The 16,945-nt window shown below is 36.9% G+C and overlaps 1 protein-coding gene across 1 annotated transcript in view; it reads left to right on the forward strand.

The window, feature by feature from the left end:
• Positions 1-1,341: 1,341 nt before the first annotated feature.
• The window catches only part of CIP2A (cellular inhibitor of PP2A), a 56,321-nt gene continuing 40,717 nt past the window's right edge, over positions 1,342-16,945 (forward strand). The window contains exons 1-5 of the mRNA XM_044666794.1: positions 1,342-1,443; positions 6,283-6,430; positions 7,667-7,779; positions 10,762-10,856; positions 11,860-11,956. Coding sequence (XP_044522729.1) covers positions 1,342-1,443; positions 6,283-6,430; positions 7,667-7,779; positions 10,762-10,856; positions 11,860-11,956 — 555 coding nt within the window. The remainder of the gene's footprint in view (positions 1,444-6,282; positions 6,431-7,666; positions 7,780-10,761; positions 10,857-11,859; positions 11,957-16,945) is intronic.

Consider the following 16,945-nt stretch of genomic DNA (forward strand, 5'->3'; position numbering starts at 1 on the left):
TAATTTGCCATATAAAAATGCTATTCTCGTTGAAACTATAAGGTAACAAGACGGCATTCTTACTACTAGCTGTGAGACTCTGGCCAAAACACTTAACCTCTTGGCCTCAATTCATAACGGGAAAAAAATGGGAAAAGCTACCTCAAGTACTCTTCATGCTCTAGTCTAGAGCCTATGAAATTGAACATTAGAGGTTTCTTCTAATTTGCTATTGTTTAGTCGTTTTTCTGTCTGTCCGACTTTTCGAGATCCCAATTTAGGGTTATTTGGGTAAAGATACTGAAGTGTTTGGTCATTTCTTTCTCCAGCTCATTTTACAGATGAAGAAACTGAGGCAGACAAGTTTAAGCGATAGATAGTGTTTAGGGCTACATTTCAACGCAGGTCTTCCTGACTCCAGACCCAACTGGCTATCCACTGCGCCACCTAGCTGTTTCGCATCTCGAATTCATTCTGTATTTAGTTTTTACATAACCAGTGTTTCTGTGCCTCAATCCATCTTTTCTATAAAAAAAAAAAAAAACAACCAAACAACTTTGACAAGCTAAATTGTCTTTTCCTGCATAAATATAAGAAGTTTGTTGCACGTCGTCTCCCCATTAGGTCCGAGAGCGGAGACAGTGCACGTTAGTCTTCCTTCATATGCAGTAGTGTCAGGCACACACCAGGCGCTTAATAAATGCCTGACTGACAGCGTGGACGGGGGAATGAAACTATTCCTGGGGCTGATTGCCGGAAAGCCACGGAAGCTATCCATCCCAAGGCTTGTCATTTTTGCCTTGGGCACTTCTTTGGTCCAGAGTCCGAGGAGCAGTAGCACCTTCTGAGTCAGACTCGGAACTCTCTGCCACGGTTTCCAAATTACACTTCAGTAATCCTCAGCCCCACACCCAGGCCTGGTAAGTGAGCGATCACGGTGAATTCCGTGAGGATCATAGCCGGGAGGACAAGCCCCTCGGATTTAACAGCTTCTCCTCCGCGGCTCTCGTTTTCGTTCATGACGCTACAGCTCTCGAGAGACTTCGCCCGACTTGAGGTGGGAACCTGGCTAGGTCCGAAGCTTAGCAAGAGGAACCGAGAGAGAGAGATGCAGTGGGAAGGGGTCTGGGAGCAAGGGGTCGGGTACCGGAGGTTCCTCTAGGTAGCCTGTTCGCAAATCCAGCCCTATTTCCTCCAGCGCTGAGGAATTTCCGGGCTCCAGCCCGGAACCGGATATTTCTCGAAGAGTGAAGGGGCGGGGCTAAAAAAATCAAAAGCAGAAAGCGCGGCCCGAATGCTGAGGGGGGAACGACTGTCCTCTCAGGCCGCGTCACACCTCCTCTTCACAAGGTCTCTGCTGCTATGGACATCACGGCCAGTCTGAAGTCCTTACTGCTGGCCATCAGTCAATACAGGGCAGTCAAGTCTGAGGCAAACACAAGCCAGCTGCTGCGGCATTTGGAGGTGAGGCCAGAGGGGGCGTCCCAGACCCTGGAGCTCCGAAACCGCTCACGCCCAGCTGGGCACCTAGGCGCTGGCGGAGAATTCCTAGGGCAGGGGGAGAGAGACAAAAAGCAACTTCTCTTTTCTTCTCCACCTTTCTCCGTGGAGGCATCAGTTTCTCCATCTGTAAAATGGAGATGGTGAAAACTTGCTTTACCTGTCTTCCGGGGTTGTCAGAAAAGCCCTTTGTTTTCTGGAAACTGCTTTTAAAAATATGTTCTGCATGATTTCACAAATATAATTGATATTTTGCTTATTTTCTCAGTGGGTATGGGAGGTCCTGGGATGGAGAGAATAGAGAACTCAAAAATTAAAAATAAATAACATTTATTTTTAAAGAAGTTTTTAAAAAACCACTACTCTGTCACTGTCACTTATCAAAATATTTTTTTTTAAAACCAGTTGAAGAACCCTTGATTTAGTCAACTTCATGTTTTATAGATGAAGAAATTAAAGGGGGTGGAGTTGGAAAGGGGTGTGTAAACGAACTTGACGGGAAAATCACAAAAATAACAACTAGATTTGTAAAATCTCAGAATTTCAAGGGTCTGTTGCTCTATTTTTTTTTTTTCTTTTTAGTCTTTCTGTCGTAGTCTCAGTTCTAAGACAAAAAAGCTGCAAGAGGTTAGGGTAATGGGGATAAGTGGCTTGTCCAGGGTCACATAGCTAGGATGTGTCAGAGGCCACATTTAAACTCAGGGCCTCCGAACTCCAGGCCTGGTGCTGTATCTATCCTCTGTGCTACATCCATGCCTCTTGCTCTCCTTAGTTGCTATTAGGGCTCTGTTCTCATTCCTCAAGTTACCATGTGCAAACCTTCCCATGCTTTATTTCCAACCCTACAAGGATAACAATATAATGCTTTCTGGTCCATAGAGCACTTCATTTACATCACATCTTCTCTTAAAAGTACTAGAAAGGGAATGTGAACCTACATCTTCCCGACTTCAACTCCAGCGTATTATCTTTGAGGCCAGGCTGATTTACAAGAATATAAACTCTTGAAAGCAGATATTGTTTTTATTTTTTTAAATTTTCACTTTTAGCTTCAGTTCCTAGCAGGGTGATAAATACTAGTTAGAATGTATGGATGTGTATTTGGAAACCTGCCTAAAACATCCCTCTTCTACATAGTTTAGGAGTCTGAATCTTACAGGTTTGTCGAGGTGGAATCTAGAGACCCCAAACTTGTGGCTTAGTGAGATCTGATTAACCCCAAGTTTGGGGTCTCTAGATTCCACTTTGACAGGTGCAAAACTTACTATTTGAGGTAACCCATTACCTCTTTAACAAGCACTAATTGTTTATTTAGATATTTATGGGGATGGAAAACTTCATTAAGTAGTCCATTACATTTTTTTGGATAGCTCCAATTGTTAGGCTTAAGGATTAGTACTAGACTTTTTATTTCCCTAATATAGGGAACTCCTAGGTGAGGAAACTCCCTGATTGCTAGCAAACCTACACTTTGTCTTGCAAAATTACTTTGAGCACTGAGGGTTTAAGAGGCTTGCCTCCGGTCTTCTTGGATGGGAGGCTGCACTCAATCCACTCTTTCTTTCCACTTATTGTTACTCATGTTGATATTGCAAACAGTGAAACTTCCAATCATTGTTCCTTGTTTAGTCCTCTGGTGCCAAGTAAAATAAATTTAATCACTCTTTCAGAAAGACAATTCTTCAAATATTCGAAGACTAGTCCCCTGACTTACAATTGAATATTGTTGTTATTACCAGGCTACAAGTTACTTTGAAATCCTGTAGAATTACTGTATTACTTAAATGATATGCTTTCCTTACAGTGTTTGCTGTTGTTTTTTGTTGTTTATTTTTCTTCCTTTTTAGATCTTATCCTTTGATTCAGTTTTCAGATATTGACTGGGACTGTATTATGTGCATTGTATTATATATTAGATAATGAAGGGGATATCCCTGATTGAAAATAATTTGTGTAGTTCTTTTCTGTTTGGAAATCCCTTAGCTTATATTAACCCACTTGAACTTCTCATCAACCCTCTGTGGTCTTGGTGATGAGGAAATGAGATTTTCAGAATTAATACATTTTGTTTAAACTTACTAGCAAATTTGGAAAGTAGATTTTGAACTCAACTCTAAGTCTAGCATTTCTTTACCATGCCACATGCACTTAAACCTTACCATGTCCTTAAAAGGGATTACAAATGAGGCCTCAGTTTCTTATCTGTGAAATGAGTTTGGGTTCCATTCAGTTTGTCATTCTAAGACTTGGTAAATTATAGATCTAAATTTTGTATATAAATTTTAATTGGGCATCTAGGGTGGTACAATGGATATATTACTGAGCCTGGAATCAAGAAGACATCTTCCTGAGTTCAACTAGCTGTGTGACCCTGGGCAAGTCATTTAACCAAACCGTATTTGTCTCACCAGTCAAATGAGTTGGAGAAGGAAATGACAAACCATTCCAATATTTTTGCCAAGAAAACCCCAAAAGGAGTCATGTAGAATTGGACATGACTGGAACATTTTATTTTGTTTTTTAATTTTTATTTTTTAGAAAAATTTTCCATGGTTACATGATTCATGTTCTTCCTTTCCCCTTCCCCCCCCCCCCCCACCCACACATAGCAGATGCTCATTTCCACTGGTTTTAACTTGTGTCATCCATCAAGACCTATTTCCAAATTGTTGATAGTTGCATTGGTGTGGTCGTTTAGAGTTTACATCTCCAATCATGTCTGCATCAACCCATGTGTTCAAGCAGTTGTTTTTCTTCTGTGTTTCCACTTCTGTAGTTCTTCCTCTGAATGTGGGTAGCTTTCTTTTCCATAAATCCCCTCAGAATTGTCTTGGGTCATTGCATTGCTGCTTGACTGGAACATTTTAACAACAAATTTTATATAATAATAATAATAATAATAAATCCTAACATTTATATATAGCACTTACTATGTGCAGGTATTGTGATTTACAATTATTATCTCATTTGATCCTAATTACAACCCTGGAAAATCAGTGATACTATCTTCACTTTACAGATAAGGAAACTGAGGCAAATAGAGTCATTTAATGACTAAGATAACACAACTAGTAAGTATTTGAAGGTAGATTTGAACTCAGTTCTTCCTGACTCCATACTCTAGCTGCTGTACCACCTAGTTACCTCTGATTTGTTATATTCTTTTTTCTTCCTTTTTTTTATTTTTTATTTAATTTTAATTTTGAATATTTTCTCCTAGTAAATATTTCATGTTCTTTCCCTTTCTCCCAAGCCCCCTTAACTCCCTTCCCCCCTTAGCCAATGCACAGTTCCACTGGGTTTTACATGTATCATTGATCAAGACCTAATTCCATATTATTGATAATTGGATTAGGGTTATTGTTTAGTGTCTATATCCCTAATAATATCCCCATCAGCTCATGTGTTCAAGCAGTTGTTTTTCTTCTGTGTTTCTCCCACAGTTCTTCCTCTGAATGTAGCTATTTTTCTTTCTCATAAGTCCCTCAGCCTTGCTCTGGATCCTTACATTGCTGCTAGTAGAGAAGTCCATTACATTCTATTTTACCACAGTGTATCAATCTCTGTGTACAAAGTTCTCCTGGTTCTGCTCCTTTCACTCTGCATCAATTCCTGGAGGTCATTCCATAATTTGTTATATTTTTAAGTGTAAACTTATCTTTGATTTAATCTAAGCAGAATTTAATTGTAAAGGTAAATCTAGGCTGACCAATAAGAAAACTGTTGTTCTTAATAGTCGTAATCCAATCAATCTCTCTCTCTCTCTCTCTCTCTCTCTCTCTCTCTCTCTCTTTCTCTCTCTCTCTCTCTCTCTCTCTCTCTCTCTCTGTGTAGTAGTAGTATATGCAGTGTTGCACATTTTTAGCCCTTTCACTTTTGCTAAGAAGAGAAGAAAGTGAGTTTATTCATCTCTTCAGACAAGCTTAGTCATTATACTTGCCTAGTATTCAATTGTATGTTTTTGGTTTTGATGTTTTTCCCATTTACTTTGTAGTAGTCATGTTACAGTTTTTTTGTGTTTGTTTCTATATCACTTGGCATATTTTCCCATGCTTCTTTTTATTCACATTTATTGTTGTAATGACACAATAATACTTTCTTTTTTAAACCTTTACCTTATGTCTTAGTATCAATTATAAGAGCAGCAAGGGCTACACAGTCAGGTTAAGTGACTTGCCCAAAGTCACACAGCTAGGCAGTGAGGTCAAATTTGAACCCAGATTCTCTAGACTCCAGACCTGGTGCTTTATCTACTGTGCTACCTAGATGCCACTCAATATAATATTCCTTTACATTTGTGTACCTCAGTTTGTTTAGCTGTCTTTCAATTCATAGACATCTATTTTGTGTCCTGTATTTTAGTATCACGAAAAGTGTTGCTATAAATATTTTTATGTATATACCTTTCTTTATTTGACTTCATTAGAGTACATGCCTAGTAATAGGTTTTCTGAATCAAAGGGGTCTGAGCATTGTTCTCTGAGTCAGAGAGATTGGAACTTTAAGTTACTTTCTTGACAATTCCAAATTGTTTCTAGGATGGTTGAATATAGCCAATACTATTTTTGGTATTTTTGCCTTTCTACAATCTCTCCATTATTGACTCATCATATCCTTTGTTATTTTTCTCAATTTGGTGTATATGAGGCAAAACCTGAGTTAATTTCCATTTCTCTTATTTTAGAGATTTAGAACAATCTTTTGTATAATTAAGAGTTTGAAGTCCTTCTTTTGAGAACTGTTTGCTCATATCCTTTGAACACTTATCCATAACTCATTGTTTTATAATTTATTATTTTCTAGGTCATTTCTGGACAGAAACTTACTCGATGGTTTACATCAAACCAGATACTGCCAAGTGAATGCCTGAGCTGCCTTGTGGAACTTCTTGAAGACCCAAATTTAAGCACTTCATTAACTTTAAGCATCATCAGTCTGTTATCTCAACTATGTAAGGTCATCCATTTCACTTTCTTGTTCTAGAAGGAATGCTCCAAAGTAGTGCCATTTTAGATACTTATAGTATCTCATGCAGAATATGATTCAGTTTCAAAATTAAATTACTAGAAACCAAACAGGCCTAATTAATACTTGTGACATGTAGATGTCACATTTAGACATATGTTGATAAGGTTCAAAAATTAGGGTGGACAAAAATGAATTTAAAAATTGGGACAATTTAAAAAATATCCAACGTTTTAAAATAGTTATAATTTATAGTCTTAAGATAAAAACAATTCCTATTTAAGAATGATTACTTCTAATTAATTAATAAATGATACAGTGTTTTTAAATAACATTTAAAGAAAAAAATTTTAATTCACTCACTGTCTTCAATTCATTTTCTTGCCTTCCTTAGAGAGACAGTTAGGAAGATCTTATTCCAAATCAAGACACTTGATAACTGTGTCATCCTGAGCAAGCCACTTCACCTCTGTCTTCCTCAATTACTTCATCTTTAAAACAGGGAGAATAATAAATCCTACCTCCCAGGTTGTTGTGAGGATCAAATGAAATAATATTTGTAAAGTGCTTTGCAAACTTTAAAGCATCATATAAATTCCAGTTGTGATTATTATTGTTGTATTCGTAGTATTGGAACTAGTTGAAAAAGTTACCATTGATATGCACAGCTAGCAGTCAAGCAGCAATAATTCTTATAGGTTTTACTTGAGGGTTCTTTTAAATTGCTCAGAGATTACATAGGTCTTGAACTGAAAGGCACTATACCAGGCCATTTCTTCCAAATCTTTACTTTTTCATAAGAAAAAAGACCCAGACAATTTCAGGGATTTGCTGAGCCTGGCCTCTGACATCTTTCACCATCGTGTCTCACTGCCCCAGCAAAGTGAACTGGCTGAGAAAATGGAAGGAGAAAATAGTTTGCTGAATAAACCTGTATTTTCACCTCACTGAATAATCAGCTTCCTTTAACCCAATTTAAGTGTTGTTTCTCTTTGCTGATGGTAGGGTTTTTTTGAAATACAACAGGATCAGTATATTCATTTTAGGGCTTAGAGGAGCTATGATCTGAATTGATGGGAGAAGTGCCATTCCAATGAAATTAGAGATTCATATAGAAAATATAGAAATATATATATATATATGCATATATATAGTAATAAAGGTTATAACCATGACATTTTAAACATATTTAATCTATATGCTATTTTATTTTACATTACAGCTCTAAATAGTGGTATGAGAGAGTGGCTCCAGAATACTTATAATCTGAATAGCGTTTTGGCAGGAGTGATATATCGGAGCAGTACTGTCCACAATGACTCAGTATCATTGCAGGTACAAAAATGCATTATTTTTACCTACATTCTTTTACTATTCTTATTCGTTAAATGATAAGAATTGAGTTAAAACAAATTGTCTGTTATCATCATTTAACTTATAGTGTAACCACTAGGACCTGGAGAATTTGCTGATTGGACATAGTGCTTGCCCTTGAGAAATTTAAAATGTGGTTGAACATGCCACTGTCACATAAAAACTTTCAGTAGGTAGTAATTATATCTTTATACATATATATATATATATATGTATATGTATACATACATACATATATATTTAGAATTTTTTTTTTTTATCCTGGGACTCCATTCTAGGAGCATAGGGCCACAACCAGTAGGCAATGGTTCACTCAGGGTCACCCAGCTGGGAAGTGTCTGAGCCCGGATTTGAACCTAGGACCTTTCGTCTCTAGGCCTGGCTCTCAATCCACTGAGCTAGCCCAGCTGCCCCTACTTTAGGTTGCAGTTTCTTTAGCAGATGTAGTTTTTACAGGGTGGGGTTGCTAGCCCCACGCCCAACTCTCCTCCTTTTTCATCCGGGCTAGGGACCGTCCTTAGCCCAGGAGTGGTAAGGGTGGGCGATAGGGTCAAGTGATTTGCCCAAGGTCACACAGCTGGAAGTGTCTGAGGCCGGACTTGAACCTAGGACCTCCAGTCTCTAGGCCTGGCTCTTAATCCACTGAGCCACCCAGCTGCCCACTATTTAGAATAGTGCCAAGCAGAAATAATTCCTGAATAAATTAATTTTGAACTTCAAAGTGGATAGTCATTCTAAGATGGCACTTTTTTTTTTTAAACCCTTGTACTTCGGTATATTGTCTCATAGGTGGAAGATTGGTAAGGGTGGGCAATGGAGGTCAAGTGACTTGCCCAGGGTCACACAGCTGGGAAGTGGCTGAGGCCGGGTTTGAACCTAGGACCTCCTGTCTCTAGGCCTGACTCTCACTCCACTGAGCTACCCAGCTGCCCCTAAGATGGCACTTTTTGAGATAATGTCTAGAGTTAATAAACTTCAGGAAAATTCAGGTGGAATAATAGTCTTAAATAGCTCAAGTTTATATAATACTTTACAATTTGCAGAGAATAGTACTTTTCTTTTAATAATGTGAGATAAATATTGCATGTGTAAATCTACATTTTTACAAATAAAAGTGAGTTTCACAGAGATTACGACTTATTTGTTTATAGCTAGTAATTGGTCAAGCCAGAATTCATGCCTGTCTTCTGATTCCTGGTCCACTATATAACTCTTTAAAGAGTATTATTTGGCAAACCTCTGAGAGGGATGGTGATAAAATTAAGAGGGATGGAGATAAGATGTTCTAATTGGAATAGGATGTATAAGGAAGGGCAAATTAGGAGATGAGCAATTAGGTGGGCTTAATTTCAACATTTACTCAAAATGACTTGTTGCATTTTATAAAACCCCAACACTCTTCTTTACCAAATAGAGATAGGGATTAGATCTATTATTTCATTGGTACAAGTAATTTCTAGGTGAAGAAACTGTTACTACCAATATGCACCCTCTCTGCATCTCTGTCTCTCTCCATCTCCCTCCCTCTCCATCTCCCTCCCCTCTCTTCCTTCCTCCTCCCTCTATCCTCCTAGAAGTGCAGGGGCTACTCACAGTCTCACTGCTGATTGAAATGGGAGCTTTGGCCTGTTATGTTTACAACCTGGGCTGGTTTGCCCCTCTTTAGTCAGTCTAGTAGTCAGTTGCTTCCAGGGGTTCACCAGATCAATGCTGAACTTAATGTAACACATCTGATCACATAGTCTTATAACAACTCATGACAAATTTGAGATCTGCTAGCTTCAGCCTCATTTGGGATTATAATAATATTCTGCAATTTAATTTTAAAGAGTAACCTTAAGCAGATTGAGCTTGAACTAGATTACAGTGCAATTGGGAAATATTTGAGAAAATAAATTAAAAATATAATAAAACATAGACAATGTTGTAATATGTAAATTTTCCAAGTTAATATGTGGCCCCCACAGGAATCCTCATGTATTATTTAGTGGTCTTTTTGTTTGAATTTGAGACTACTGACCTAGAGTGCTAAAATAATTAGCATCACATTTACATTGCAGTTTGCTTCTCCCACAGTAGGTAGCACTTTCCTAGGGTCACAGAGCCAGGATGTGTCAAGAGGTAGGACTTGAACCCGGGATAGAACATTTTTAAATTTTAACCTCAATCTCTATCAATATTTGATGAATGATGACATATATGGAATATGCATTATAATATACTTCTTGTGATGGGAAAAGTGAGATTGCGGTCTTGTCCAAAGAATTAATAACTCAGGCAGTCTCTCTGACAAGGGAACAAGCTTTATTGAGAGAATGAAGAAGGTGGTGGAATGGCCATGGTGATGGAGTGGCTGTGGTGACTGAAAGTCCATGGCAATGGAAAAGCCTGGCAGTGGAAAGGCCCTGGAAGGTTTTCAGAAATGCATTTTATTTTGATTAGCTACTAAGGAAGAGGTCATTTATTTGGACACTTGTTGCCCTGAGGTTTCCAAGGAAATGATGTCACTTTGCCCATAATCCACTTTGCTCTATGTGACTTTACCCATGATTCACAGCTACCTACTGTGGAGGAAGCAAATTGCAATGTAAATGTGATGCTAATTATTTGTTAAATATTCCAGGGCAACTTTTGGTCAAATTTTACTCTTATCTCTGTGGATCCTAAAGAAGGCAGTGATTATGGAAATTGAACATTATTTGAGTCTGTGTGACTAGGAATCTGAACCACTTGTACTTGCTGTTCAGAGACTACCAAGGACATAGATTATGTTATCTAAGCAACTCATATGTCTTATCTGAAAGGTGGCCTCATTAATTAGTTGTTTCTATGCTCTTTTGATTGTTTACATCTACTTGGCAGGGTTTATGGGACTTTTCAGCCCACATCACTTTGAGTAGTAAATATATTATGTATGTTAATAACCATTTTGTTACTTTCCAGGGCCTTCAACTGCTACAGAAGTTGACCTACAATGTCAAAGTCTTCCATTCTGGTGCTTATTTTGATGAATTAATTACATTCCTAATAAGTCATATGTAAGTAATATATGAATATGTTTTTATTCATCCCTTCTCTGGAAGAAAAATCTGTAGGTCATTCAGATTCTCTGAAACCAAAAACATGTAATGTTAAGTATTTTTCCAGACAAATCATCTTTTTATAGGGCCACATTGTGGTGTAGTTGTGATCCTGAGTTCTTGATGGGCCCACATTCTCAAAAAGGTTCGCCAACGCTGCTCTAGAAGGTCTTACCAAGATGCAAGTAGTTTAGTTATAGACTTAGGAACGTCTATGTATATGTATATGTCTGTTATCCAAGGATTAAGCTACCAACATTGGAAGGAACTTATTGCCAGAAAGCTTATCATCAGATGGTGATTTTTTTTTGTGTGCGTTTGTCAGTAACTCCACAGATTGTGCAAAGGTTGTGATCTGCCTCAAGTGTGGTACTTCCATACTTGAGAAGTGCTATGGATTCAGTTAATGATTTTGGAGAATGGTTAAAGAGAAATGTAAAGTCATAAAAATTTTTACATGGATTTAGTTTAACTGTGAATGAATGAATGAAGCATTTATTAAGCATTTACAGTGTGCAAAGCATTGTGTTAAATTCTGGAGATACAAATAGAAAAGTAAGACAATCTCTGTTTGCAAGGAGCCCACATTCTAATGGGAAGGTTTTAAATATAAATTATTTGGAAAGGCCACATAGTGCTTAGGATACAGCAGCAAAATACAGTGTTTCTTCTATAATGTCATTTCCTCTTATAAAATCATGTCAATTACCAATTTACAAGGCAACATATAGCACATAGTCTAACATGCTTTATTTGCCATTTTTTCATGTTGAGGTGGAATAATTTGGTTTCAAAACCTGTATTAAATGATTACTATAGACATGTTTGACTTTTAAGAGTAGAAAATGTTCACATTAAATGTTATAGCTACTAGAAATCAAACTTTTAAAATGTTCATTACCAGGTACCATTTTAATGCAGTATTTTTTTCCTTTTCTTATTCTCCTAAAACAAAACATAGTCAGTCTCCTGAAGATGAATTAACAATGTCTTGTCTAGGACTTTTGGCAAATCTTTGTCGGCACAACCTATCTGTTCAAACCCACATAAAGTCCTTGGTAAGAAATCTTTTAATGCAATTTAAAATATCTTACAGCTCTTCTGTGTGTGTGGGTGATTTTTGTCTCAAGAAAGTTTTAGTATTTTGTTATTTAATGTGAAATGTGTCCATACTCATTCCTTTGATCCTTCAGAACTTATAAGTGGTTTGAAAATTAAATGGAGCAACTAAAGTTTTTTATCTTTGAGTTATACTTCTAAAGACTAGCACAAGTATAAAACACTGATTTTTTTCAACATAACATTATGTTGGGATCCCAAAGAAAGCCTGGTTTATGAATTACACAAGAAATATTAGATTTTTTCAAAGGTGAGACAACACATTATTTTATGGCTCTTAGAATTTTACTTCTAAGTATTTACTTAATATCGTAGAATCTTGAATTAAAAAAACGTCATGGGGGCAGCTAGATGGCTAAGTGGATTGAGAGCCAGGCCCAGCGACATGAGGTCCTGGGTTCAAATCTGGCCTCAGACACTTCCTAGCTGTGTGACCCTGGGTGAGTAACTTAATACCCATTGCCTAGCCCTTACTACTCTTCTGCCTTGTAACCAATACCCAGTATTGATCACAAGACAGAAGGTAAGGGTTTTTTTTTGTTTTTTAATTTTTTAAACCCTAATATCTTTTATATATATCCTTCTATATTAATTTTATTTGTTACAGGGTTAGGCAATGGGGGTTAAGTGACTTGCCCAGGGTCACACAGCTAGGAAGTGTCTGAGGCCAGATTTGAACCTAGGACCTCCTGTCTCTAGGCCTGGCTCTAAATCCACTGAGCCATCCAGCTGCCCTCGGTAAGGGTTTTTAAAAATAATAAATAAAAAGACTTTATAAATGATTTAGTCCTATTCTTTTCATTTTAAGTATGAAAATCTGAGGTCTGGAGAGTTTAAGTCACTTAACTTATGACACAGGTAGAGCAAGGACTAGAACTCAAATTTCCTTACTCTGGTTTATTCATTCATTAAGCATTAAGTACTTGCTCTGTGCTGGGTGCTTGGGATAAAAAGACAAAAAAATAGAAAGATCCTTTGAGTATACATTCTGTTATATGTATGGGAGATGAGGTGAGGAGGAGATAAATACAAAGTATTTCTTGGGGGAGGGCACTGGTAGTTATAAGGATTAAATTTTAAATTAAAATTAAATTAAACCATTGTTGGACATTAATTTTATGAAATTATGTGGTTGCCAATAGTTATTATATCTTGAGTCAGAAATTTATTTCCAAATATATACAAATACAGTGGAGGTGATGAATGAAAATAGCACGTATAAGTCCTGTTTTGTAACCAAGTGGCACTTGAACTGAATCTAGGAATTTTAAGAGACAAATGAATTTCAGGCATGGGGGATAGCTTTTGCAAAAGCAAGGATATTAGAGATGGAATGTTCTGTATGAGAAAAGTAAGTAGGCTTGTTTGGCTGGAATCATAGTATATGAAAAGGAGTAAGTCACTTCATACAAATGCTGAGTGGTAGAGCCAGGATTAAAACCCTAGTCTTTTTGCTTTAAGTCATGATATTGATACGTAACTCTAGATGTCATATCAGTACCCCTAAGCTTTTATCAGATTTAACTAGACCTGCTTGAAACAAAATTGGCTAGTTTCCCTTCCTCATTCCCAGCAATATTTCTGTGGACTGAAAAGTAAATCTGTAGTCATTGGAAAGAAAAGAGAAAAAATAAAGGATATAAGTAATCTGTCATTTGGATAAGTAACTTCACTGGGTTGACAATGCATAATATATAAGCAGAAACAGGGACTTGACAAAATTGATTTAAGAAATCATGCTTTTTAGCAACTGGAGCATATCACACTAAATTTTAGGAGGAATAAATAACTCTTGGCAGTATTCATAAAAAATACTTCCACCCCTCAAACCACAGGGCTTAGAAAAAGAGCCACAACATTGTAAAATGTCCATAGTTTCAAGGGTTTACAATAATAGAGGAGATAAAGTATTTGTATAGATATCTCTGTTTGTATAGAAAGCATATGTTATGAATGCTATGTGAATAATAGCCTTGACCTGAGTAAAGGGTGAGAGGGATCATTTTTGACCAGAATTATTAAAAAAGGGGCAAGGAAAATAAAAGGGGGCAAGGGGGGGCTGGCATCTGAGCTGACCTTTTGAGGATAGGTGAGCTTTTTTGATAATTAAACATGAGAAATGAACATTTCAGGTGAATTCAAGTTAACAAATACCAGTGTCTTTATACAAGGCACTGTGTAAATGACAAAAACTGAATAGTTGTATTCTCAAGGAGCTTATATTTTGATGGGTGGATAGTAAGTATACTTAAATGAATATGATAGATCATAGGTAATAATGAGAGCTACAAAAGAGAGATCTTGCTCTAGAATATTTGAGAAAGGGAAGAATGCTTTCATCTATTAGGAGTGGGAAACAGGAAAGACTGTGCAGGGGGCAGTGATTTTTGAGTAGGATCTTAAAAAGAACATAAAGATTCTTAAAGGCAGACATGGAGATGAAGGGCATTCTAGGCCTCTGCAAGGGCGTGGAGGAGGGGAATAGAATTCCATGTTCAAAGAACAGCGTAGGAAGAACAACTTGTAAAAGTGAAGTTATTCTGGAACAAGTTGAATACCAATTCAGAAAACCTTAAATACTAGTTTAAGGCATTTCTATTTTATCTTAAAGGCAATAGAGAACCACTGAAAGGTGTCAGCAGAGGAATGATGTAATCTATGCCTTGGGAAGATTATTTTGGTACCTTTAAAAGGTACAAGATCAATTAGGAGGTGATATCCATTGTTCCAATGGTGGGTGATAAGCCCTCAGTTAGGGTGGCAACCAGGTGAATGGAGAGAAAGAAATTTGCTACTGGTTTAAAATTAGAGAGTGATCAGTGGAACAGACTAAGTACCCAACATACATAAGTAAACAAACCTAGTAGCTTAGTTTTTGATAAAAAAAATTTGATAAAAGTAGACCCAACTACTAGGATAAGGACTCACTAATTGATTTTTTAAAATGCCTGTAGATTTGGACAGCAGTATGGAAAAAATAAGATTTATGCCCACACCTCACACCTTTGACCAAGATAAGCTCCAAATGAATATGTGCCCTGATCACATCATGAACAGAGTAATGAAACATGGAAAAAATTATCTTTCAGACATATGGATAGAGAAAAAGGTAATAACCAAACAAGGGATAAAAAAAGATCATACAAGATAAAATGTATAATTACTAAATAAAATTTTAAAAGATTTTGTATAAATCCAATAAAGTTAAGATTAAAAGGGAAACCTTAAACTAGGAAAAGTAATCTTTGCAACAAGTTTCTCTTATAAAGGTCTTCTTTCTAAGATATAAAATACATTCTCTAAGGATATGAACAGTTTTTCAAGGACAGAAACCAGGCTATCTATAGCCATATGAAAAAATGCACCAAATCACTAATAATCAAAAGAAATGCAAATTAAAATAATTTTAAGGTTCTACCTCATATACATCAAATTGGGAAAGATGATGTTTTGGAAAAAACAGGAACATTGATTTACTTTTTTTTTTAAACCCTTAACTTCTGTATATTGGCTCATAGGTGGAAGAGTGGTAAGGGTGGGCAATGGGTCAAGTGACTTGTCCAGGGCCACACAGCTGGGAAGTGTCTGAGGCTGGATTTGAACCTAGGATCTCCTGTCTCTAGGCCTGACTCTCAATCCATTGAGCTACCCAGCTGCCCCCCATTGATTTACTTTTGATGGACTTGTGAATAAGTATGAACATTCCAGAAAGCAATTTGGAGCCATACCCAAAATGTTTCTGCATCCTCTGACCAAGAAAGCCCCCTGCTAGATCTATACTCCAGAGAAGTAAAAAAGAAAGAGGAATAGATCCTATGTGTACAAAAATATTTATAGCAGCTCTTTTTTGTGGCATGAAAAAACTAGAAACTAAAGGGATACTTATCAGTTAGGGGATGATGGAGTAAACTGTGGCATATGAATGTGATGGAATACTATAAAATGAGGAGAATGACTTCTGAGAGACTTGGAAAAAACTTTTATCAATTAAAGCAGAGTGAAATAAGTAGAATTCATATTATAATTCAATTGTATTAGAACCAGTTAAAAATTTTTGAAGATATAAATTGATAAATGAAAAAACAGAACCAGAACAATTTATACCATTGTAAAGACAAATAACATTCAAACTATAAGAACTTTAATCAGCATTGTGACCAGCCATGAGAGCCAGTGATCAAGCATGCTGACCAATCACCTCCTGACAGAGGGATGATGAATTCAGGATGCAGAATAAGGCATATTTTAGGGTGTACTGCCAATATGGGGACTTGTTTTGCTTTACATATTTGTTAGAAGAAAATCTTTTCCCCTAACTGGGCAGGGGTGGGGAAAGCAATTGGATTTCTGTTTATGAAAAAAAATTTTTTTAAAGAAAAGAGATTGTGGAAAGGGAGAAGTAGGAATCAAGATTGACCCCACTGACCAGGAGAATAGTAGTGAGATAAATAAAAACAGGGTAGTTAGGAGGATTGCATTAATATAATAATACAATTGAACAACTATTTATTAAGTATCTACTATGTGCAAGGACAAGAAATATGGAATAAAAATAATAGTTCATGCCCTCAAGGAGTTTACCTTCTGCCAGGATAATAGAGTAGGTAGAAAAAGAAGTAAATGCAAGATAATTTGAGCAGAGAGAAAAACCCTTAACAAATAAGGACAGGGGGTAGCTGGGTGACTCATTGGACTGAGAGCCAGGCCTAGAGATGGGAGGTCCTAGGTTCAAATCTGGCCTCAGACACTTTCTAGCTATGTGACCCTGGGCAAGTCACTTAACCCTCATTGCCTACCCCTTACCACTCTTCTGCCTTGCAACCCATACTTAGTATTGATTCCAAGAAGGAAGGTAAGGGTTTAAAAAAACCAAATAAGGACAATCTGGAAAAGTTGCATATACAGAACAAAGGCTTTGAATACTAGGT

Source organism: Gracilinanus agilis, chromosome 3 (genome assembly GCF_016433145.1).
Source record: "Gracilinanus agilis isolate LMUSP501 chromosome 3, AgileGrace, whole genome shotgun sequence".
Classification (NCBI taxonomy): Eukaryota; Metazoa; Chordata; class Mammalia; order Didelphimorphia; family Didelphidae; genus Gracilinanus; species Gracilinanus agilis.